A 24,432-nucleotide genomic window follows, 5' to 3' on the forward strand; every position below is an offset into this window, starting at 1 on the left:
TTGGATTTGAGTACAGCAAAAACCACTGCTACCATCAGGTTGAGAAGGTTTTAGAGAATGAGAAAGGCAAAATCTTGTGGGACTTCAGAATCCAGACTAACAGGCACTTGGCCTACAACACACCTGACATAACAATAATTGAAAAGAAAAAAGTATGGTTCATTGACATTGCAATACCTGGTGATGCACGAATTGAAGATAAACAGCAAGAAAAAAATCACAAAATACCGGGACTTACAAATTGAGGTTGAGCGACTGGAAAAAGAAATCATGTGTTGTCCCAATTGTAATTGGAGCCCTTGGAGCAATACCTAAAGGGCTACCTCGCTATTTGAAAATTCTAAATTTACCTGACTTGAACATTCTGACTCTACAAAAAACCACCCTACTTGGAACAACTTATATCCTCCGATGTTACCTTAAGAGTTCCTAGTCCTTGGTTAGGACTCGAGCTGTTAGGCTACCAACCAGCCCCAAAGGCTGTGAATCTCACCAAAGATTAACCACATAATAATAATAACAACATCCACTGGTTATTATGTAAAAAATATGATTTACCCGTATCCAGAAAGTCATGGGAACATAAAGTGGAAAAAGTTATTGAAAATGAGAAGGTGAAGATCTTATGGGACTTTTGAATATGAATGCCAGATATCACGGTTGTAGAGGGCCGAAGTGTACAGTTTATTGATATCGCTGTTCCTGGAGATGCCAGAGTTGAAGAAAAAGAACTAGAAAAAATAATGAAATATCGCGACCTGGCCATCGAAACTACACAGCTATGGATGAAGCATGTAACAGTGATACTCATTGTCGTCAAGGCACTTGGCACCATGTCCAAGAATTTTACGAGATACATCAACAAATTGCAGCTTCCTGCAATAACACCAGAGGAACTGCAAAAAAGTGTGCTACTCGGAACATCTTATATTTTTAAGAAGGTACTTGGTTGATACCTAGGACACTGGCAGCAAACCGTATCAACCATTAGCACCTGTCAATGGTATTTGTAATGCATTTTTGAATGTTCAGTTGGCTGAGTTTCATGTTCAATGAATAAAGTATATAATAATAATAATAATAATAATAATAATAATAATAATAATAATAATAATAATAATAATAATAATAATAATAATAATAATAATAATAATAATCCCTTTTCCTGATACCAAAATATTGATCCACGAAGATCGTGCAGTGAATATTTGAAACAAGCAGGGGAAGCTCTAAAGTTTAGATGGTTGGAAGACAAAATAACTGAACTGATGATTTCCGAATTTAAAAAAATTCAAAGAGGCTGGTGAGAAAAATGAGAGGACAATATTTTACAATACAATGCAATGCAATGCAATGCAATGCAATACAATACAATACAATACAATACAATACAATACAATACAATACAATACAATACAATACAATACAATCACAGAGTTGGAAGGGACCTTGGAGGTCTTCTACTCCAACCCCCTGCCTAGGCAGGAAACCCTATACCATTTCAGACAAATAGCCATCCAACATCTTCTTAAAGACTTCCAGTGTTGGGGCATTCACAACTTCTGGAGGCAAGCTGTTCCACTGATTAATTGTTCTAGCTGTCAGGAAATTTCTCCTCAGTTCTAAATTGCTTCTCTCCTTGATTAGTTTCCATCCATTGCTTCTTGTTCTGCCCTCAGGTGCTTTGGAGAATAGTTTGACTCCTTCTTCTTTGTGGCAACACCTGAGATATTAGAAGACTGCTATCCTATCTCCCCTAGTCCTTCTTTTCATTAAACTAGACATACCTAGTTCCTGCAACCGTTCCTCATATGTTTTATTTCTTACCAAGTTCCAGCTGAGACAACTGTTGAGCTATATGGAGTTTTGATATAAAAGAAAACCACAAACAAGCCCAACTTTCAACATGAGGCAGGGTTCAAGGGGGCTGACGGCTTCCTTGGTATTACAAGACAGGCAGCATGAAAGTGACCTCAACCCTTAGTGTCACAAAGCTTCATAGCTCTGGGCGACCTTCCCCAGCCATCTCTGGAGACAAAAGACCATCTTGAAGGACAGGAGAAGTCAATTCCCCTCTTGTTCAACTCTCTCCCTCCAGCATCTCTTTCCAGACATGTCCTGACAGGAAGCACCACAACCTCTAAGGAACAATATCCCCAGGGGTGTATCTGTAGTTTTTCACTCACATGTTTTTCTGCTACTTCTCCAGTGACTGTCTTTGATGTAAACATCAAAGTGAAGCAACATGGAAGGCATCTTGTGTCAGAAAAGGATAAATGCCTCAGGTCAGGCTCTGTGTGGCAAAATATTTCAGACAGTTGCTGTGCTCTTGAATGTTCTCTCTTTTCCAGGTAAAGCTTGGTTCATCTCTAAATCAGGAAAGGCACCGGATATTCCTTCTCTTGAGACTGCTTTGAATTCTTCCAGCTCTTTTTGTTCTTGTTTAGAAATGGGGAGGGGATTAACAAAGCCCTATGAATTATGTACTTCTTGCTTCTGCTTCTGATGCTGCTGCTATCCCAGTCGGTCTCTGGGAAGCTGAGAAGGAAATGCCCTCTGAGTTTGAAGGATGGAGACTATCCATGGAGCTATTACAGGCCAGGAGACCATCTCATTGGCATATTCACAACTGAAAGACTAATATCGCCTATAATGTTGCCTTTCAACATGGATCCTTCTAGTCATTCTCATCCGTAAGTCTTTCAGGGCAATGGAGTTGCATTCCTTTTATTTGCAGTTCTCTCCTTTTCTTCTTATTTCAGTTATGGCTATACTGTAGGATCTGAATGCTTTCGTATTAAGCTTAAGACCCACCTATTCCAAGCAGCTGGCCTGGCTCAACTTTGATCTAACCATATCGCTCCTGATGGGTTTTTAACTGGGTATTTTAACTATATTTAATTATCTAGGGGTTTTTAAATACTGTATTTTAATTGTTTTTATGTATCAGCCGACCTCCTCCTGTGTGTGTCTCGGTATATGTATACGTTATATGTCTGTTTTGTCTACATATTTATTTCATATGTTTCATTGTACGCCGCCCCGAGTCCTTCGGGAGAGGGTGCGGCTAAGAAATAAATATTTATTATTATTATTATTATTATTATTGTTTTGATGGCTTTCCCTTTTGTCTGATTTTGTGAAAGAGACTCGAATTCAAAGATGAAATAACTCCAGATTATTTTCCTATTTTCTTCTCCCAGTTAAATCTGAATTCATCACTTGAATACTGAACTTTGTTTAAAATAGTGATTGAAATTAAAGTTGTTCCTCAACACAGCCCATTTCCATATTTGTATAACTGATTATTACTTTGGATCAATAGAGACTCCTTAAGACTCAGTAGGATTGTGGACGCAAAGAGGATTGAATTTTTTTAAAAAAGGTATTTTGTTATTATAGTAGATGATGATGATAATAACATGAACTTTATTTTTACAGTAGTGCTTCTGTTGGTTTTACAAATATCTTACACTTCATTTACACCTTTCAACTGCTCAGCAAGAATTCCCAGCTCCTGCACAATCTCACACTTGGCTACAACATCCATGACAACTCTTTGAGCCCTTTGCGCACTTCAGATGCTTTGCTGGACATTCTCTCCACTGGAGAAGCCAATGTCCCCAACTACAGCTGTGGAAGGAAGGAGAACCTTCTGGCTTTTCTGGATGGAACTAACAAGGAAATCTCCACCCAGATATCACCCTTAGCAGGCATCTATAAAGTCCTACAAGTTTGTGTATATTTTTCTATCTGATAGATATCTTTCTTTCTCTGCATGAAGGGCTACTGTCAAGGGATTGAGTGAGCCTCACAAGAAGTGGAAGAAATATATTTGGAAAATGAATGGCTCATCTTATCAGAAGAGCTTTAAACTATTGAGGGGGAGGGGAGCCAATCTTCAAGACCTTTAGAAACCTAATTCCAAGCACAAACTACTAGATAATCAATTGTATAGGAAGGTAGGGAGTAAAGAGAAAGAAGAAATAAGAAAAGAAAAACATAATGAAGTAGAGAGTGATAGGAAGGTTGGAAATCCCAGTTACAAAGTAGGAGATATAAGAAACATACCCAGCACCCATAAATGACTCAAATGCATAAACACAAATGTTCAAAATTTAGGGAACAAACAGGGTGAATTCCAAGTATTAATACATGAAGGCAGATATGATATATTTGCCATTACTGAAACTTGGTGGGATGAAACTCATGACTGGAAAGTACTGGTGGAAGGATACAAAGTATTCAAAAGAAACAGATCTAACAAAAAAGGAGGTGAAGTTGCATTATATATAAAAGATCACTAGATCTCTACAGACATACACCAAACCAAGGATGAAAACTTCCTAGAATTCATATGGGTCAATATAAAATGAAAAAGAACGACAGACATATACTACAGGCCATCCAACCAAGCAGAAGAAATAGATGAACTATTTGCTAATCAATTAACAAATGTATGGAAACATACCACAGTAGTAATGGGAGACTTTAACTACCCTGATATCAACTGGGAGACAAATTCTGCGGCAAGTGGGAGACTCCTAACCAATTTAGGTGACAACTTTGTCATCTAAAAGGTAGAGGAAGGAAGTAGAGGAAAAGCTATACTGGACCTAATTCATACTAATAGAGAAAAAGTGATAGAGGGAGTTGAAGTTGCTGGAACTTTGGGCGAGAGTGACCACATCATGTTGGTTTTCAAAATAATGTGAACACAAGCAATGGTACATAACCCAGCCAGTGTCTTAAACTTTAAAAGAGCTGATTTTAACAAACTCAGAGGGAGCCTAGGAAAAATTCCATGGATGAAAATCCTAAAGGGGAAAACAATTCAAGAAGCATGGGAAATTCTGAAAAATAAGATCATAAAAGCCCAGACCAGAACAATACTGCTGAGAAAGAAAAACAAGAAACCCAAGAAGAAATCAGCATGGCTGCACAAAGATCTCTCTGACAAATTGAAAGTCAAAAAGGACAAGTACAAAAAATGGAAAGAAGGACACACAACTAAGGCAGAATATCAGCAAATAACCAGAATCTGCAAAGACATAGTCAAGAAAGCAAAGGCTCAGAATGAACAAAGGCTTGCAACAAGAGTCAAAGGTAATTTTAAAAAGTTTCTTTCAACATATAAATAACAAGAAAAAGGTCAAGAGAACAGTTGGTCCACTTAAGAGAGAAGATGGCAAGGAAATAAAAGGCAGCAGAGAGAAAGCAGAACTCCATAACTCTTCCTTTACATCGGTCTTCATGCAAAAAGAAACCTTCCAAAAATATGACTGTAAAAGACAGATTAGAAATAAAAATTAAAATAAGCAAGACAATTGTTAGAGAACACCTTGTCTGTTTTAATGAACATAAATCACTGGGACCTGATGGATTACATCCCAGAGTTTTGAAGGAGTTGGCAGATGTCATTGTACGAAATATTTCAAACATCCTGGAACATCAGGAAATTACCTGAAGATTGGAAAAGAGCTGATGTGGTTCCCATCCCCCAAAAAGGAAGAAAAAAACTGGCCCAGGAAACTACAGACCAATCAACCTAACATCAATACCCAGGAAGATACTGGAAAAAATAAACTAAAAACTGATCTGTGAACATCTAGGAAAAAAACAAAGTAATAACTAAAAGTCAGCATTCATATCATGTTTTTCATATCAAACCAATCTTATTTCATTCTCTGACAAAGTGACTAAATTAGTAGACCAACGAAATGCTGTGGACACAGTATATTTAGACTTCAGCAAGGCATATGACAAAGTAGACCACAACTTACTTCTCCATAAGCTAAAAAGAATGTGGGATAGATAGCATCACCACCAGATGGACTTGTCCTTAAAGGTACTACAACTACATGGAGAGAAGTAAATAGTGGAGTACCACAAGGCTCTGTCTTAGGCCCACTACTCTTCAGTATCTTCATAAATGACTTAGATGAGGGATTAGAAGGGGAACATCAAATCTGCAGATGATACTAAGCTGGCAGGAATAAACACTCCAGAAGACAAGCTCCAAAAAGAGCTTGACGGATTTGAACAATGGACCCTATCCAACATGAAATTTAATGTGGAGAAAAGCAAGGTTTTACACTTAGGTAGGAAAAACCAAAGGTACAAGAACAGATTAGGTGAAACCTAGTTCAAAAACAGTAACTGTGAGAGGGATCTTGGAGTCCTAATGGAAGATCACTTGAATATAAGCCAATAGTGTGCAGCAACAGCCAAAACAGCTAATACAATCCTTGGTTGTCCCAAAGGTGCTTTTTCAAGAGGCAACTGGACTTTCTGGTTTTTCTTTGAAGTAATTTCACTTCTCATCCAAGAAGCTTCTTCAGTTCTGACAGGATAGTGGAGAATGAAAGGATTTATACTCCTTGCAGATAGCTGGTCATTTGCATTCTTTTAGCACAAACAACCACTTCATAAACATGGCACAACATAGGAGAACAAACCCATCAGGACAAGATTCAGCAGTCCACCTGCATTTAAAAGACAACATTGAATGGCCCTCTCTCAACAGAGGGGGAGGGGGATACAACACCATCCATCTCCAATCTACAGCACAGTCCTTTCAACCATTCCAAAAAGGCTCCTCACCCATTTGCACCACTCAGGTGACCCTGGTGAAATGGTTAAAACTCCAAATGACCTCAACAATTCACTAGAAGAATGTAAATGAGGAGCTGTCAGCAAGGAGTATAAGTTCTTCCATTCCCCACTATCCTGTCAGTGTTGAATAAGCTTTTTGGATGAGAAGTAAAATGTCTTCAAAGAAAACCCCAAAAGTCCAGCTGCCTCTTGAAAAAGCACCTTTGGGGCAACCATAACCTGGATGACTGAGAATCTCCATAGACAATTCTCGGGTGTACAAACAGAGGCATGGAATCAAAATCACAAGAAGTATTAGTGCCGCTTTATAAAGCCTTAGTAAGGCCACACGTGGAATACCGCATCCAGTTTTGGTCACCACATTACAAAAAAAGATGTTGAACTTTGGAAAAAGTACAAAGAAGAGCAACTAAGATGATTAAAAGCCTGGAAACTAGAACAGATGAAGATTGGTTACAGGATTTGTACATGGCTAGTCTAGAGAAAAGGAGTGCGGAGGGGACAGGATAGCAGTACTTCAGTATTTGAGAGGCTGCCACAAAGAAGGAGGGGTCAATTTATTTTCCAAAGCACCTGAGGGCAGGACAAGGAGCAATGGATAGAAAATAATCAACCTGGAATTAAGGAGAAACTTCCTAACAGTGAGGACAACTAACTAGTGGAACAGCTTGCCATCAGAGGTTGTGGGTTCATCATCATATTCTGGATGCAGAATTCCAGGCGTTGCCTTACTAAGGTTGTATAAAGTGGTGCTAATACTTCACGTGATTTTGATTCTATGCCTCTGTTTATGCAACCAAGGATTTTATTAGCTTTTTTGAAGAAGAGACTTGAGAGCCACTTGTCTGAAATGGCATAGGTACAGGGCAGCGGTGGGTTCCAGATCCCAGTGCAACTGGTATGGTGCAACGGGGCCAGGTGTCCACCACATGCATGCACACAGCACGTGCATGTGTCCTTACTGCCTGCAGTGCTCTGTGACGTTCCAGCTGCTCGGCAGAGCATCTCACAGGTGCCATATGCCCCATGTGCATGCGTGGAAGCCCCGATTGGCTCAAATACAGGTAAGGCGGACGGGCGGGCGGGCCCTCTGGAGCACTGTACCGGAACGGTACCTGGTGCTCCCAGCAGGCACCAGTACGCCCATACTGGGGCATATCGGTCATATCCCACCACTGGCACAGGGTTTCCTGCTTGAGCAGGGGGTTGGACTAGAAGATTTCCAAGGTCCCTTTCAGCTGTATTTTGATTGATTGATGGATTGATTGATAAAGTGAGTGAGTGATAGATGCAACCATATCTTCTCCACTGAATTCAAGAGCTGGTTTTGACTATATTAGTAAACTTGTCAACTATTTTTACCCTAATATATTTGTGTTCAAATTTATCCTAAAAAACTGAAGAACAATAAGGTCACTTGAGAGGATATTCTATTGACTATTCAACTATTCCAAAAATATTCCTAGTTTTGCGGTCCTCTATTAGCATATTCATTTTCACATAGAAACAATACCTGCCATGTCCTGTTCAATTTAAGTTGGCTATAGTACACATTCTCTCTTCCCTCTCTCTCTCTCTTTCTGCCCCCCTCTCCTATGTCTGTCTGTCTGACTGTCTGTCTGTCTGTCTGTCTATCAATCATCTATCTAAAATGGAATAAAAATGACTCTAGGAATTACAAGCCGGTGAATCTAATAGATATTGTGGCTAAAATATATGCTACATTCCTTTTAAGTAAACTTGAGAAGAGGTAGAAGAAAAGTGCATTCCTTACAGAACAAGAAGATTATACGTTGTCAAAGTTATATAAATGTGTATAATAAATAATGCATATATTAATAATTTAATTTGGGCGTCCTCCTTGATGCCCGGATGTCAATGGATGACCATGTGGCAGCCGTGGCAAGGGGGGCGTTCCACCAGGTTCGCCTGGTGCGCCAATTGCGCCCCCTACTGGACCGGGATGCCCTACGCACGGTCACTCATGCGCTGGTGACGTCCTGCCTGGACTACTGCAACGCTCTCTACATGGGGCTGCCCTTGGGACGTGCCCGGAGACTGCAGTTAGTTCAGAACGCAGCCGCGCGGGCTGTGATGGGGAGTACTAGGTACTCCCACGTAACACCTCTCCTGCGCGAGCTGCACTGGCTACCTGTGGTTTTTCGGGTGCGTTTCAAGGTCCTGATTACCATCTTTAAAGCGCTCCATGGCACAGGACCTAGTTACTTGCGGGATCGCATCCTCCCACATACATCCCTGCGGCCAATTCGCTCACACAGGGAGGGGCTTCTCCTGGTGCCGTCCACTAGGCAATGCCAACGGGCGACACCAAGGGGTAGGGCCTTCTCTGTGATGGGCTCAACCCTCTGGAATGACCTCCCCCCCCGACATCAGAACCACCACTGACCTCCGCTCCTTCCGGCAAAAATTGAAGACTCACCTGTTCCGATTAGCAGGCCTGGCATAATTACAACTGTTCCTCCTGGTAAACATACTATTAACTGGTTATTTTAGGGGTATTGTTTTTAATTTAATTTGTGTGTGTCCTAGGGGTTTTAAAACTATATTTATATATACTGGCTCTGTACAGTTCTTTTTAATTCTATTTTTTAACCTCCTCCATATTTAACTGTACATATTTAATCCTTCTATTTATTGTATTTTGATATATTCTTTATATGGACTGTACACCGTCCCGAGTCCCTTTCGGGATAGGGGGTGGTCTAGAAGCACGGTAAAATAAATAAATAAATAAATAAATAAATAAATAAATAAATAAATAATAAATAAATAAATAAATAAATAAATAAATAAATAAATAAATAAATAAATAAATAATTTAATTTAATATTGACAGAAGATTTCAAATTCTTAACCACACCATGTATCAGTCAGTAATGGGAAAATTTTGAGGAAATTGATTGCCCTTAATTTAAAATTCAGCCTGTTGGCCCTGATCCAAGCCCTTGTTTGAGAGGGAGGTTTGGACTCAATGGAGCCACAAGAAGGATCGATACTTACCAAAAGGTAGCATAGAAGGAATGCATATTTAAACACTTGTTATTCAGTCTAGATAGCAATGATTAATCTGCACTAATGAAGGATCCTGAAATACACATGTCTAAGGAGCTAAATACATGTTGGAACATCCTGATTTACACTAATAAAATGATACTATTATCATTCTTGTATGTTGGATTGTGCAGGCTGTTAAGACGATGTGGCTCCCACTGACATAATAATTCTTTAACAATTGACCAATTAAATTCAAAAATCTTTTGGAAAGCAACATAATAGCCATAGACCTCTATTTGGTGGTGAGCCAATTGATCAGCATAAAATAACAGAGTTGGAAGGGACCTTGGAGGTCGTCTAGTCCAACCCCCTGCCTAGACAGGAAACCCTACATCACTTGAGACCAATGGCTATCCAACATCTTCTTAAAGACTTCCAGTGTTGGGGCATTCACAACTTCTGGAGGCAAGCTGTTTCACTGATTAATTGTTCTCACTGTCAGGAAGTTTCTCCTCAGTTCTAAGTTGCTTCTCTCCTTGATTAGTTTCCACCCATTGCTTCTTGCCCTATCCTCAGGTGCCTTGGAGAATAGTTTGACTCCCTCTTCTTTGTGGCAACCCCTGAGATATTGGAAGACTGCTATCATGTCTCCCCTTGTCCTTCTTTTCATTAAAGTAGACGTACCCAGTTCCTGCAACTGTTCTTCATATGTTTTAGCCTCCTGTCCCTTCCAGTCCCCAATAAAGCAAGTAGCACCTTTCCTTACCTGGGGAAGTTTTATCTGACACTGGATGTTGCTTCCACATCATCAAAGGAGCCACTTAGAGAAAGGACACAAGTGAATTAAATGCTTAACCTAAAAAAAAAAAAAACCCTCTTTCCATTTATTAAAGTATATAATACCAAAGTTACTCCCAAGCCTTTATGTGGCGCTGAGGTTTGGTACTTAAAATGTATCGCTTGTAGAACAAACCCAATCACAGCATGTGAGAAGAATCTTGGAGTGAATAAAAAGGCTTCAGCTGCTGCCCTTCAGGCTGATCAAGGAATTAATATTAAAAAACAATTCTTTAAAATAAGAACATTATTATGGATCTAAAATTAAAGCTATAGAAACTGAGCAAAACCAAAATTCAATCAGAACAAGCAAAGCTTCAATTAAAGACATCTTGGATTGTACAACTGACAATTTATATTAGGACTTAACATGTCTATTACAGGAATGTCCATTTTCCAAGAAATAGAGAGAACAATATCTTCGATTGCACATTGGGATCCATATAAAAAATAACATATTTAGTGTGCAGTCAGAATTCAAAAATTACATGTAATATGGCTCCTTATTTGAGCAAAACAGTTCATATCAGACTTGAATATGTGGTAAATGGTAGGGGTGGTACAGAATTATATTTATTCTTATTCTTTATATTTCATTTTTTCTTGCATTATGTTTTTTATCTCAGGCTAATTAATGTTCTGTGTCATGCATTTTGATATGGCTTAATCGCTCATCAACAATAAATTATTGTAGTATGTTCATGAGAACAAGGTTGGAGTTATTAAAAGCTAATAATTTGAACTGGATCTGACCCCCAATATAACACAGCTTTCTTCACTGCTTTTTCAGTTCAGGATTGAAATAGCTTCAGAGGCTCTGAGTGATAAAAGCAAATTCCCTTTTTTCCACCTGTTGCTCCCCAAAGAAGGATTCCAGTACCCAGCAATTGTCCAACTGCTCCTCCATTTCAGATGGACCCTGATTGGCCTCTTTACTTCAGACACAGAGAAGGGAGAGAATTTCATGAGGACTTTCACTCCTGTGCTTGTCAGCAATGGAATTTGTGTGGTTATATCACAACGAGTCTCAACAACTGGACATGCAGCAGCCCTCAGGGAGGCCCTCTCTAAGTGGAGACAAGTCAACGTCTTTGTTCACTTCATAGAACATGATTTTATTTCGGACAGAATTCTTCTTTTCCATTTAAGACTTCAAGATTTGCCAGGACCCATTGAAGGGAAAGTCTGGATCATGATAGTCTTGGGTTATGTGTTAATGAGAAAGGACAGATTTTTGAAATACGTCCATAGTATTTGGAAATTTTCTTGTCAGCAGAAAAAAAGGCCAAAAGATTATACCTCTGAACGCTACTTCCTGATGGAACCCCAGTTTCAAGATCATTATTTTCGCTGTTCTCTTTCAAAGTCCGTCTTTTCTGTCAAAGGCCGGAGAAGATGCACCCAAATAGCCCCACTGGAGACGCAATGGAAAAGGAATGGGAAGCTGATCTTTTATTCTAGACATTATTCCAGTTTCATGAACATTCTGGCCCATGCCTTGGAGGCTGCATATTCCTCCAGATGGAGGAGGAGAAGGAAGGGGATCAAAGAGAGGCTGGGGGCTCCAAGGCTGCAGCCATGGGAGGTAAGCCAGGATCCATCGAACTTAGTAGGGGTAAGCCAGGATCCATGGAACTCTTTCGGAAGTATCCAAAGGAGCTGCAGAAGAACCATCTGGACCTCCTTGTGGTATAAATAGGCAAAGGTTTTGACCAATGTATTCACTCAGGGATAAGGTTCCAAAGAGTGGGCATCCTGACAGATATATTTGGACCAGGGGTGGGTTTCAAAAAAAATTGCTACCTATTCTGTGGGCATGGCCTATTTTGTGGGCGTGGCATGGCAGTCATGTGACTGGGTGGGCTTGGCGGTCACCAGGAGATGTCATGGATTGGGTAAAATGTGGTGAAGCTCACTTAACAATGCTCTTGCTTAGCACCCACATTTTTGGGCTCAATTATAATCATAAGTCAAGGACTATCTCTGCCTTTCTCTACATGGCAGCCTTGTCCTAGTAAACTCCTTCTCTTTTCTGGAATTTTCCTCTCTGTTAGAGGTACCAAAATAATCCAGACAATGTAAGATTTCCTGTCGCAGCAGGGGGTTGGACTAGATGACCTCTTAGTAGGCTTCTAGCCCTAAATTGCTGTGCTGTTTCTCTTTCTCTCTCCCTCCCTCCCCCCTCTCTTTCTTTCCCTCTGAGGGAAGCAACCAACACCCCCACACACAATAAAATATTACTCCCAGAAAGGCTCCTTCCACATTCCTGCCAGATAGAGATAATAAGATAATGAGCCTATAGAAAGTTTAGCTTCACAAGCAGGGTATGATCCAAACCCTTTTAGAAACACAAAGCCCAAAACTTCAAAAACATAGAACCATATAAGAATCCTACCTTTCGTCCAGTTTGTTGTTCAGTTGACTCAGAAACAAACTGCTGAATGTCACTTTGCAAACTTCCTTTTGAGCAGCTTTTCCATTTAAAATTTGCAGCATTAAAACTTGTGGACTTCAACTCCCAGAATTCCACAGCCAGGCATGCTCAGTTCTGATTTAAAGTGACAGCATTTGTTTTTCTCCTTTGCTGAATTTACCGAGTAAAAAGTGAGTTTCCTTCTTTCTTTTTCTTTCTCTTTCTTTCTCCCTTCTCTTCTCCCTCCCTCCCTCCCTCCCTCCCTCCCTCTCTCTCTCTCTCTCTCTCTCTCTCTTAGTTTTTAAAATCTCTTTTCCCGTGCCCGAACCGGCAGGGAAAAAGGACTTTTAAAAAAAAACAGCTTCTGATGAAGGTTGAGGGGTGGGGGGCATGGCCAGGCCACCATTACTACCGGTCTGGTCGGGTATGCCAGATTTTCACTATTACTTCTGGCGGACCGGGAGGAACCCACCTCTGATTTGGACGTTGAGCACTGCTAACTTTAAAATGGGTTGCGTGCAGTTTGAAATACATTTCTGTATACTTTGGTTTGCGATTAGCATTGCTGAACTTTGCCTTCATACTTGAAGACACGGCAGTCCCTTTGACCATCTAGCCAACAGATTCCCTGCAGGGATCTTAGTCAAAGCTTCTCTGATTGATGGCTGCTCAATCTTTTCATGAAGACAATCAGAAGAGGAGACTGAAAGTTCATTCACTAGTTCAGCTCTAAAACTGCTCCATCTTGTAGGATGTTTTTCTTGTCATTCAACCAGAATCTCCTTTCTTGTAACCGAGTCCATTTTCCCATGTCTGACACTCTGGAATATTTATGAGCAGATCTTAAGTTTGGGTGTAACATCTTTCAGTTGCTGGAAGATCATATTTTCGCCAATTTTGAGATTGCCTTAGTTGGAAAAGCACCCAGATCCAGATTTCCAGCTCTTACTTTTTCCTCAAGGTGGCTCCTTTGACCTCTCCCTTGGCTTCTTTACCCTTCCCTAAACCTGACCCACATTTTGTGCAAATTCTCCTCCAGGTGTGGTGCCTGCAAGGGAACCTGGTTCTTGAGTTGGGGTCTCCCCACATCAGAAGGTTCACTTCCTGAGATTCTTATGGCTGCATTTGCCTTTTTTCCATTTCATTTTCATATATACTCTCTTTTAAATAACTTTTATTATTATTTTCTCAATGTAAAATAGAGATAGAAATAAAAACAATTAGGAAAGGGGGGAAATAGTGTGGAAAAGAAGAAGAAACAGAAAAGCAAAGACTTCCAACTTTTTTTGAGGCAGTAAATTACGTAAGATTATAATCTCAATTTATTTCTTGTAGAAACATAATAAGTTCTAGACAGTTCTATAACAACTACCTATTTAATCACCAAAACCCAAGTCAGAATAGTATTTTCATCTCTTTCAATAAGAAAGTCCAGAAACGGTTTCCAAGCGTAAACAAAGCTACTTACATTCTCTTACTTAATCATGTTGTTCACTTTGCCATCTCTGCCAATTCCATCAGTTTCTCCATTCATTCTTCCATTGTGGGAATTGACACCTCGTTCCATTTTTGAGTACATAAAATTCTCCCTGCAGTCATCATATATGATAGCAGAGTTCCATTTCCCCCCCAATTCCTTATCCAATAGTCCTAAAGGAAAAACTTAGGGATTCCATTGTATTTTAAGAATCTTCAGGATTGAATCATATAATCTGATCCCCATATTTCTTTGCTTTGTCACAAGTCATCCACATACGATAAAATGTATTTTTTTTAAATTACATTTCTAACAAACATTTAAACACTTTCATATACTATCTTTGACAATTTATCAGGCATTAAATACCAAGGACTTTTCATAAATATTCTTGTCACGTTTTATCTCCCATCCTTCTTCCAGTTCATCATTAATGAAATTATCATCCAGTTAATTATATAATTATCTAATAAATCATTATCATCCAATTTTAATCACCAATTTATTATGAATGACCAGTAGAGATGTATAATTATATCATAAAAAGTGTCAATGAAACCTTAACAATAAATCTACATTGTAGCTCTCATCCATCTGTCCTTAGATAAGATAACATAGTTTGTCAAGTCCAAATTGTTAAACATCAGATATTTTTGTACTGGATTTCATTTGTGCATCTCTCGCTATTCAGAAATCGTAAATATTTTCTTTCTGGAAGAGGGGAATTTTCTGAAAATGATCTAAGCAGCTTTGTTTAAGAGTTGATGCACCTCTTGCAGCACAAAACCATGATTTACCCATTCAATCTATTAAATAATATATTGAATGATAGATGATCAAGGAGTAATTGTTGTTCATATCTCTTAGTTCTATGAGGAACATTGAAAATTATTTGAATAGTTTTTAAGACGGTCTTATCTCACCATCCAGCATTTACTTAAATACCTTCCTAATCATGAAGGTATGAAGAAGTTAATGTCCCAAAGTTGCTTTTTCACAAGTACTTGTTGGAAGAAATGACTTTTTTCTTGTAGTTGCTGGTGGGATCTCTCTTCACAGTCTCGTATGTGGCAGTGTCCTTCAGAAGACTGTTCACCTTGGCTTTGTAGTCATCTGTGTTCAGATGCACAGTCATCCATCCAGACAAAAATTGAGCAACATGGTATATGCAGTACAATGCAGTGAGCACATGTACATTGGAGAAACAAAACAACCACTTCATAAATGCATGGCACAACATAGGAGAACAAACCCATCAGGACAAGATTCAGCAGTCCATCTGCATTTAAAAGACAATGGCCATTCTTTTGAAGACAGCAAAGTCCACATTTTGGACAGAGAGGACCGCTGGCTTGAAAAAGGGGTCAAAGGGGCCATCTATGTCAAAATTATGCCCCCAGACTTGAAGCATTCCCATAATCTAGTAACCAAGTAAGGATAAGTGGAATGACCTTGGGGATGGGGGAAGAGATGCTGAGAGGGAAGGGTAAGCCCTCAGCTGCTTAACAGACAGAGAAAGAATTTGTGCTTTCAGACTTTTAATATTCTGTTAATGTACTTACAAAAAATTAGAATTAACTTCTTTGGTCATGTTTCCAGTTTGTTTACCTGGACGAAATTTAGTCTCACAACTTTCTTCTAAACATGCTTACTAGCAGTCATCCTGGTTTTTTGCCAAGGAATTTATGAATAATTTCTTTATTGGTTTGTTTGTTTGGTTGTTTTATGACTATTCTGGAAAATATTTTCTCAATTATTTTTTATCAATATATAATTTTAAAAAATTGCTGAATATTTGTTTTTCACTTTTGAAGATAGTGGTAACTCTTGTTTCCCAAGAGTTGCTTGTAAATTAGACAACTATAGAAGAAAGATTCAAATATGAAAAGAATGCGTGGAAGAAGAAACCAAGATTTCTGCTTTTAAAATTTCCGGATGTTCCCATTTTAGATTCATCTCTTTCTGGCGAAGGACGTGTTTTGCAATTTTTCCCCCTGGAAACTGCACTTGGACCAAAATGGAGATGTAGCAGCAGATCTGACCATCGAGAGTTGGGTGGTTCACCGCTGGATGGATTACACCAAAGAGATCCTGGGGAGATTTGAAAGACAGAGAGTGATTGTCAACCAAGATGATATTCCGCGACTAAAGTTGCTCAACACAGTGGGTGAAATATTGACACCTTTTCACTGTTTTCTAATGCTTTAGGAATCATTTCCAGTTGTCCAAGTCCAATCACTATGCTGGATGACCTTTACTCAGAACTGAATGTGAGGAATGACAGTTTTCTGAGACTGCTTAGGACGTTTCAGTAGGACTCAACAAAGTGTCCATTAGAAGCTATAATATGGAACAATGTTCCAAGCAATTCAGCCATGTCCAATATTCAAGTTTGGCTTAAGGTCCAGTGGGAAGTAAGATTTGGAATTAGAATTCCGCTTCTCCAAATTTATATGCAAATTTATATACTTTCAGTATATAAGCTATGGTAGCTTAAAAACAATGTATTGTATGTATAATGTCTCGTATAGTGTCCTGACCCAGAAAACTGAAGTAACAAAACCAGGGGTGGCGAACACGCGGCTCGCGAGCCGCATGCGGCTCCTGGCCAAAATAAATGAGGCTCTTTGCCTCTTATCATTATTTAGTATACTGTGGCTCGGATCGCGCACTCCCTTTCGGGAGCTGGGGAGGTGCTTTGCAGGCAGCTAGAACGGGCCGCCCGCAAAGGACTTCCCCAGACTTGCTTTGAGGAGCACGGGGCGACTGAGGCTAGTTGTGAAGCCCCAAAGCCCCCGCCGCCACCGGAAGAACTGCTGCCACCACCTCCTCCTCCTCCTCTAACAGGCAGCACTGCCGGATTTGCCGCCCGGCGCTGCGGCTGAGATGAAGCCGCCAAAGCTCCAGCCGGCATCTCCGCGCGTGGCAGCGGCACCTCCCATCCGCTCGGAGCAGCTGAGCTCAGTCAGCGCTGGGTTACCCCTGCCCCCTCCTCCTCCTCCGCCGTGCTTTTGAGGAGCCACGAGGCTGCAGGAGCCAGTAGGAACGCAGGGGGGGGGGAGCAGGGGAAAAAAAGCCTCATGGCTCCTCAAAAGCACGGAGGAAGGGGAGGGGGCAGGGGTAACCCAGCGCTGAGCTCAGGAGCAAATCTGGTGATTCTGTTGGAGGAGGAGGAGGAGGAGGTAGCAGCAGTTATTCTGGTGGCAACTCGTACTCGTCGGCATCTTCAGCAGAAGCCCTGCCCACAATGAAGAAAGCAAAGATGGAGCAGATCCACGCAGATGACGTCGCTGCAACATGACTGGAGGAGGAATTCTGGGAGTTGAAGTCCACAAGTGTTAAAGCTGTCAGGTTTGAAGACCCCTGGGGGTTTTTTCCCCTAAAGGGTTAGGGGTGCAAGGGTCTTGTAACTTGACAGCTTTAAGAGTTGCATGCTTCAAATGCCAGAGTTTCTGAGCCAACATTTTGGTTGCTAAGCAGGAGCGTTGTTAAGTGATACTGATATTATATAACACTGGGTTGGCCACTCGCTCATTCGCTCTGGGTGAAGAGGAGGTTTTTCCCCAATGCCATCGCTCTGGACTTCATGAAGCAGCAAAGTCCTTGCCTGCCATGGGAGACGCCAGAGGCCAGTGGCAGGAACCAGGTGAAGGATCTGCATCTCTCAGAACATTTGGAACTACAGGCAGTCTTCCACTTACTAAAGTTCATTTAGTGATCGCTCAAAGTTACAACAGCACCCAATAACTCTTTTTCACACTTATGACCGTTACAGCACTCCCAAGGTCATGTGATCAAAATTCAGACACTTCTTAGCTGACTCATATTTATGACTCTTGCAGTGTCTGTGTCTGTGTGTGTTCATGTGATTCCCTTATGCGACCTTCTGACAAGCAAAGTCAGCGGGGAAGCCAGATTCACTTAGTAACTGTGCTACTAACTTAATAACAGCAGTGATTCACTTAACAACTGTGGCAAGAAAGGTTGTAAAAAGGGACAAAACTCACTTGCCAAATCTCTCACTTAGCAACATAAAATTTGGGCTCAACTGAGGTCACAAATCAGACATTTATATTTACCTAAGTGAAGACCAGAGGCTGCTTGGCTCCATTTCCCACGGATTCTTAGCCCTAACCCACTTTCTTTGCCATCCCTTCTGCTCAGTCTCGGCCTCAATCCAAATGTGTGGAAAGTTGTCATCCTGGATTTGCCAAGAGGACTCGAGAAGGAGAGCCAGTTTGCTGCTATGACTGCGTTCCTTGTCCGGAGGGGACCTTCTCCACTCAGGAAGGCGGGTGACACTGAGGAAAATGGGAGGCTTTGTGGAAGCAGATCCCTCCAGAACCTTTTCATGAAAGTACACGTTGAAGTTGTTTTTTCCCCCTTACCTAAAGAGAAGAATAGCCAAAAGATCTTGAAGGAGAGGCTAGGAAGAGGTAGAAGTTGTGGCAGATTGGGCAAGCTTTACCTTTGACAAGGAAAATCATTCTTCTGCTTGCGAGTTTGTCCTTCCCTGTTTATCTTTCCAGGAACTTTGAAACAGTAGGAATTCTTTAGCTCCATTGTTTTTCCTCATCTGAAGCAGATGTTGTCCCCAAAATTGCTGCAAAATAAGCCATATCAAGCAATCAATTTGCATTAAGGTCATCAACAACCACAAGCAGAAAGATCTTCTTGAAGGATCATGGAGGGAGGGATTTAGAGAAACAAAAGAAAACAAAGTTCTTACCATAAAACCAAGCAAAATGGTATCGTGAGAGGAGAGGGGTGAATTAAATAGACAGTTGTTGGAGGTAAAATGTTTTTCTCCATTGCTGTAATTGTCCAAGTTATGGACTAAAGGTGAAACACTAATATTCATTTTAACCTAGTTCTAATTCCTTGGTATCCTTGGTACTGGGCCTTCCACTTGTTGTTATCTCTCTCTCTCTTTTTCTTTTTGTTAAATAGTGAAATATGAACAACCACAAGCCCAACAAAAAACAAAATTAATTGTGGTTCAAACACAACAAAAAGTGTCCTAGATACACAGTTGTGATCCAATCGCAAGGAACCTAACAACAAAGATGTGAAAATGTAGAAATAATAAAAATAACCAAACTGCACAATCTTGATTGATATGGAACTAGTTCGGTGCTTGGACTTATCAGTAAATCTAGACAGCAGGGAAAGAAATCGCTTCATCTGCTCATCCTTAGAATATAAAGACTTTGCCAAAATAAAGTCCGAGATTCTCCTCATGGATTATTTAAAGAATTAATCTTCCTCAAATTAGGATTATTTAAATGTACACAAGATTGTACCTCTTTGCTGGGCCCCAACTCAATTGAAACAAAACTCTTCATTAAATGACACATTTTAGAAATATAATTTATCATCTTCCAATTACATTAACTATTATACTTATTGCCAAAGTGTGTTGGAAGATTGGGCAAGCTGTACTACTGCCAGAGTAAACCTCTCTTCTTGACACATTGACCTCCGTAGGAACAACTTTGAAACTTGAGGAAATCTCTTAGGTCCACCACCTAGAAGGACTATGGGCCTCCCCTTGAGGAACTCTGAGAAGATGTTGCTGGCCCAAAATAAGGTGGTGTGGACAGTTATGGGGGTGCCTCATAACACCTATATTAGTGCTGCTCCCAGTAGCCATTTCAGATTATTTGTAGGTCTACCTTTCTTTACCAGCCAACGAGATTTCACAGGATAGGAATCTTCTGGGACCAGAATATTAAGAAATGCCATCTGGAAGGATCTAGGACTTCCTCCTAAGAAGATTATCAGATTCATTATTTTCCTCTAGTAATGTAGATTTCTATGAAAGCTCCCTATTACACAGTAAGTGCTTTAGTTCCTATGACTTCCACCAATTCCATATACTTTAAACATATAATTTTTGGAAGATTGTATTTTCATTTTTTCCCATGGAATGATTAAGCAATCCATCTTGAAAAATGTCCCAGTTATCAGCTATTACCCAAAGAAGGTATTTTTGGAGAACAGTCAAAGGACAGAAGGGGAGAAGGAGAAATTTCCTAACAGTGAGGACTAGGAACCAGTGGAAGAGCTTCCCTTCAGAAATCATGGATGCTCCATCACTGGAGGTTTTTAAGAAGAGACTGGACATCCACTTGTCTGAGGTGGTATAGGTTCTCCTGCTTGAGCAGGGGGCTGGACGAGAAGACCTCCAAGGACCCTTCCAGCTCTATTCTATTATAATCAGTTCATAATTCTAATTCTAATCAGAATGTTAATGAAATATTTTTTTCTCCTCAGATGCAGGAAAATGCACCAAGTGTCCAGATGATAAATATCCAAATTTGGACAGAGTCCAATGTATCCCCAAAGTTATAACCTACCTGTCTTATGAAGAACATCTGAGCATCGTCCTAATGTCTTTTGCTGTACTCTTGTTCCTAACCACAGGTCTTGTTTTAATCATCTTCATTAAATACAGAGAAACTCCCATTGTTAAAGCCAACAACCGGGACCTCTCCTACATCCTCCTGGTCTCCGTCCTGCTTTGTTTCTTGTCCTCTTCTCTCTTCATTGGTCAACCAAGGAAAGCCACCTGCCTTCTCCGACAAACGGTTTTCAGCATCATCTTCTCAGTTGCTGTTTCTTCTCTCTTGGCCAAAACCATCATGGTGGTGCTGGCTTTCCTAGCCACAAAACCAGGAAACCGAGTGAAGAGATGGTTGGGAAAGAGCTTGGCCAATTCCATCATCCTTTCTTCTTCTGCTGTCCAAATTATCATTTGCTCCATCTGGCTGGGAGTTTCTCCCCCCTTCCCTGACTCTGACCTCCACTCCCAGCCTGGAGAGATCATCCTGCAATGCAATGAAGGGGCCGTTGTCATGTTCTACGTCACCCTCAGCTACATGGGCTTCCTGGCTGTCATCTGCTTCACGGTGGCTTTCCTGGCCAGGAATCTGCCTGGGGCCTTCAACGAAGCCAAGCTGATCACCTTCAGCATGCTGGTCTTCTGCAGTGTCTGGGTGACTTTTGTTCCCACCTACCTGAGCACCAAAGGGAAATACATGGTGGCTGTTCAGGTCTTCTCCATCCTGGCCTCCAGTGCTGGTCTGCTGGGCTGCATCTTCATTCCCAAGTGCTACATTATCATTCTGAGGCCAGACTTGAACACAAAGGAGCACCTCACAGCCAGAACAAATGTAAAAACATGAGACATAATACCATGATATTTAAAGGGATTGTAAAATGTCCTTTCATTTGAAAGAACATATTATTTCCACTTAGATAGTATTCAGAAATTAAAAAAAATCATATCTACATGTTCCCAAATGGGAAATTGTTGAAAGACTGGAATTCTTGTATCTCCCTTCCTTTTCATCTCAATAAATCTTGCTAAAGAGAACTCTGTGAAAATCATTCAGAGAAATGTGTTGTTCAGCAACTGCTAATGAATTTGACACCTTTGAAGAAATCATTTGATCAAGTATTCATACTGACAGCAGCTAAAAGTGTATGCTTGAAAGAATGAAAGGAAAAATGGTAAAATGTGGGAGCCAAGCTCCAACTATGTTGTTTGACAATCTCCATGAGAATCATTGACCATCCCACCAAGCCAGAGAAGGTGGGGGCCTCCAAGGCCTCTTGCTTAATTGTTCCCATCCAATGAGACCTAGTTAACTCACCTTCCCATAATTATTCCTGTCCTGTTAAAGAAGCTTCTCCATAAAATCCACCATCCTGTCTCCATTCTCTTATTGGATGATAAGGACACTGTAAACAGCCGGTTCTTTTCCCCAATGCATGGGCCAGGTTGAGACTGGAGCACAGAAGATGTGGGTGGAGGAACCCCACAGGAGAGTTAGACTGCATCCTGAGGAGATTGGGCTCCTTGTGGCTGCACCAGGTGAATAGCAGGAGATCGGGCATGTCTCAAACTCCATCAGAGGAAAGATGGAGGTGGGAAGCCCAGCAGTGCAACCCTTGAAGGCCTGATCTGGGGGGTTCCCCTCAGTCACCTCAGGCTGCTTCCAGCCCCAGAAGCCCCAGAAATAAGCCCTTCAGAAGGACTTTGCTCAAGGCTCCCAGGAACAGAGCAGAAGGGAGAAGAAAGGGAAAGTTCTGCTTACAAGATCCTGAACGTCCATGGAGACAAATTCCAATGGACTATTAGACAATCAAGGTAGTCCTCCACTTATGACCACAATTTCTGTTTCTAAGCAGGGCAGTTCTTAAGTAAGTTCTGCCTCATTTTACAACCTGTTTGCCACGGTTGTTAAGCAAATGAGCGTGGTCGTTAAGCAAATATTTGATTGATCCCACTTCCTTGTTGGCCTTTTGTGGAGGGTTGGAGGTTTCTTCTGAGTGGCTTCTCCAGAGCAGCAAAGGGAGGAAAAGACACACAAGTGGGAGGCTGCCAATCAGGATCTCTCATTGCAGGGGATTCTTCATCTTTCCTGGAACTGAGGAAGGAGGCAGGAAGTGGGAGAAGGGAAACAGCTCCTGGGTGCAAACACTGAGTCAATCTCCATGAAAGGATCCAGAAGGTCTCTTAATCTGTCCCTGGGGTGGCTTTCCTCAGCTTGGTCATTTCAGATAGGTTCAACTTCAACTCCCAGAATTCCCAGCAGAGCTTTGATTGCATCATCGTGGATGCTTCTGACCTATGGCCCATCCAGCCCTGGGCCTTCTTGGAACTGTTGTTGATGCACCTGCTGGATGATGGAACGGATAAAGAGGCTACTGGAGGCCATCCACTCTTGTATGATTTGCAGCCTGGATTCAGGCAAGACATGTGGATGTAAACCATGAGGATATAAACCCAAAGGAACCAAATTGTGGGGTTCCTATACTTTTAATCCAGTGTTTGTCATCTTTGGCAACTGAAATTTATTAATTATTTTTTTTAATTTCTTGAATTAAACTGGAGTAGAAAGAAGAAAGAAAGATAAGTATAGAAAAAAGACCATTGTGCCACAAGACACAGACAGACAGATAGACAAACACACACACACACACACACACACACACACACACTTCAGAAATTCTTCATCTATGCAAGATATAAAATTTCATGCAGCAGTTTCCGTAAAGGACACCCATAATTATAATAGCCAAAGCCCAGTTGACCTCTTTAAGTAACTTTACTTTACTTTACTTTTACTTTATTCGCACTTATAGACCGCCCACTCTCAAAAAAGGGACTCGGGGCGGTGTACAGTCAATACATAAAAGATACATAACATAAATAATTAAATAATTAAATAGTTAGATAGTTATGGAGGAGGTTAAAAGAAGAACTGTACATTAAAGTAAAGTATTTAAAATATAATTTTAAAAACCCCTAAAAAATACCCCGTAAGTTAAATTTAAAAATGGATCCCTTGAAATAACAGTTAAAATATATCTACCAGGAGGTAGAAGTTATGAGTGTGCCAGGCCAGCTAATCGAAACAGGTGAGTCTTCAGTTTTTGTCGGAAGGAGCGGAAGTCGGTGGTGGTTCTAATGTCGGGGGGGAGGTCATTCCAGAGGGTTGGGCCCATCACAGAGAAGGCCCTACTCCTAGGCGTCGCCCGTTGGCATTGTCTGGTGGACGGCACCAGGAGAAGTCCCTCCCTGTGAGAGCGGATTGGTCGCAGGGATGTGTGTGGCAGGATGCGATCCCGCAGGTAGCTAGGTCCTGTGCCATGGAGCGCTTTGAAGATGGTAATCAAAACCTTGAAACGCACCCGAAAAACCACAGGCAGCCAGTGCAGCTCGCGCAGGAGAGGTGTTACGTGGGAGTACCTAGTACTGCCCATGACAGCCCGCGCGGCTGCGTTCTGGACTAGCTGTAGTCTTCGGGCGCGTCCCAAGGGAAGCCCCATGTAGAGAGCATTGCAGTAGTCCAGGCGAGACGTCACCAGCGCGTGAGTGACCGTGCGTAGGGCATCCCGGTCCAGTAGGGGGCGCAATTGGCGCACCAGGCGAACCTGGTGGAACGCCCCCCTTGCCACGGCTGCCACATGGTCGTCCATCGACAGCCGGGCATCTAGGAGGACGCCCAAATTGTGCGCCCGTTCCACAGGAGGCAATTGTTCGCCCCCTATGGCCAGTGATGGA

At 41.2% G+C, this 24,432-nt stretch overlaps 1 protein-coding gene across 2 annotated transcripts; it reads left to right on the forward strand.

The window, feature by feature from the left end:
• Nucleotides 1-13,019: 13,019 nt before the first annotated feature.
• LOC309392606 (vomeronasal type-2 receptor 26-like) lies at nucleotides 13,020-21,725 on the forward strand. 2 transcript variants are annotated; one of them, XM_081954033.1, is made up of 3 exons: nucleotides 13,020-13,071; nucleotides 16,308-16,520; nucleotides 18,522-21,725. In XM_081954033.1, exon 3 carries the CDS (start codon nucleotides 20,750-20,752, stop codon nucleotides 21,542-21,544), a length of 795 nt encoding a protein of 264 aa, XP_081810159.1. In that variant the 5' UTR covers nucleotides 13,020-13,071; nucleotides 16,308-16,520; nucleotides 18,522-20,749; the 3' UTR covers nucleotides 21,545-21,725. The 2 variants fall into 2 exon arrangements, with proteins under 2 accessions (XP_081810159.1, XP_081810160.1); XM_081954034.1 differs by having other exon boundaries at nucleotides 20,634-21,725.
• Nucleotides 21,726-24,432: the final 2,707 nt, after the last annotated feature.

This window comes from Natrix helvetica, assembly GCF_964273705.1.
Source record: "Natrix helvetica genome assembly, chromosome: 5".
Taxonomy (NCBI): domain Eukaryota; kingdom Metazoa; phylum Chordata; class Lepidosauria; order Squamata; family Natricidae; genus Natrix; species Natrix helvetica.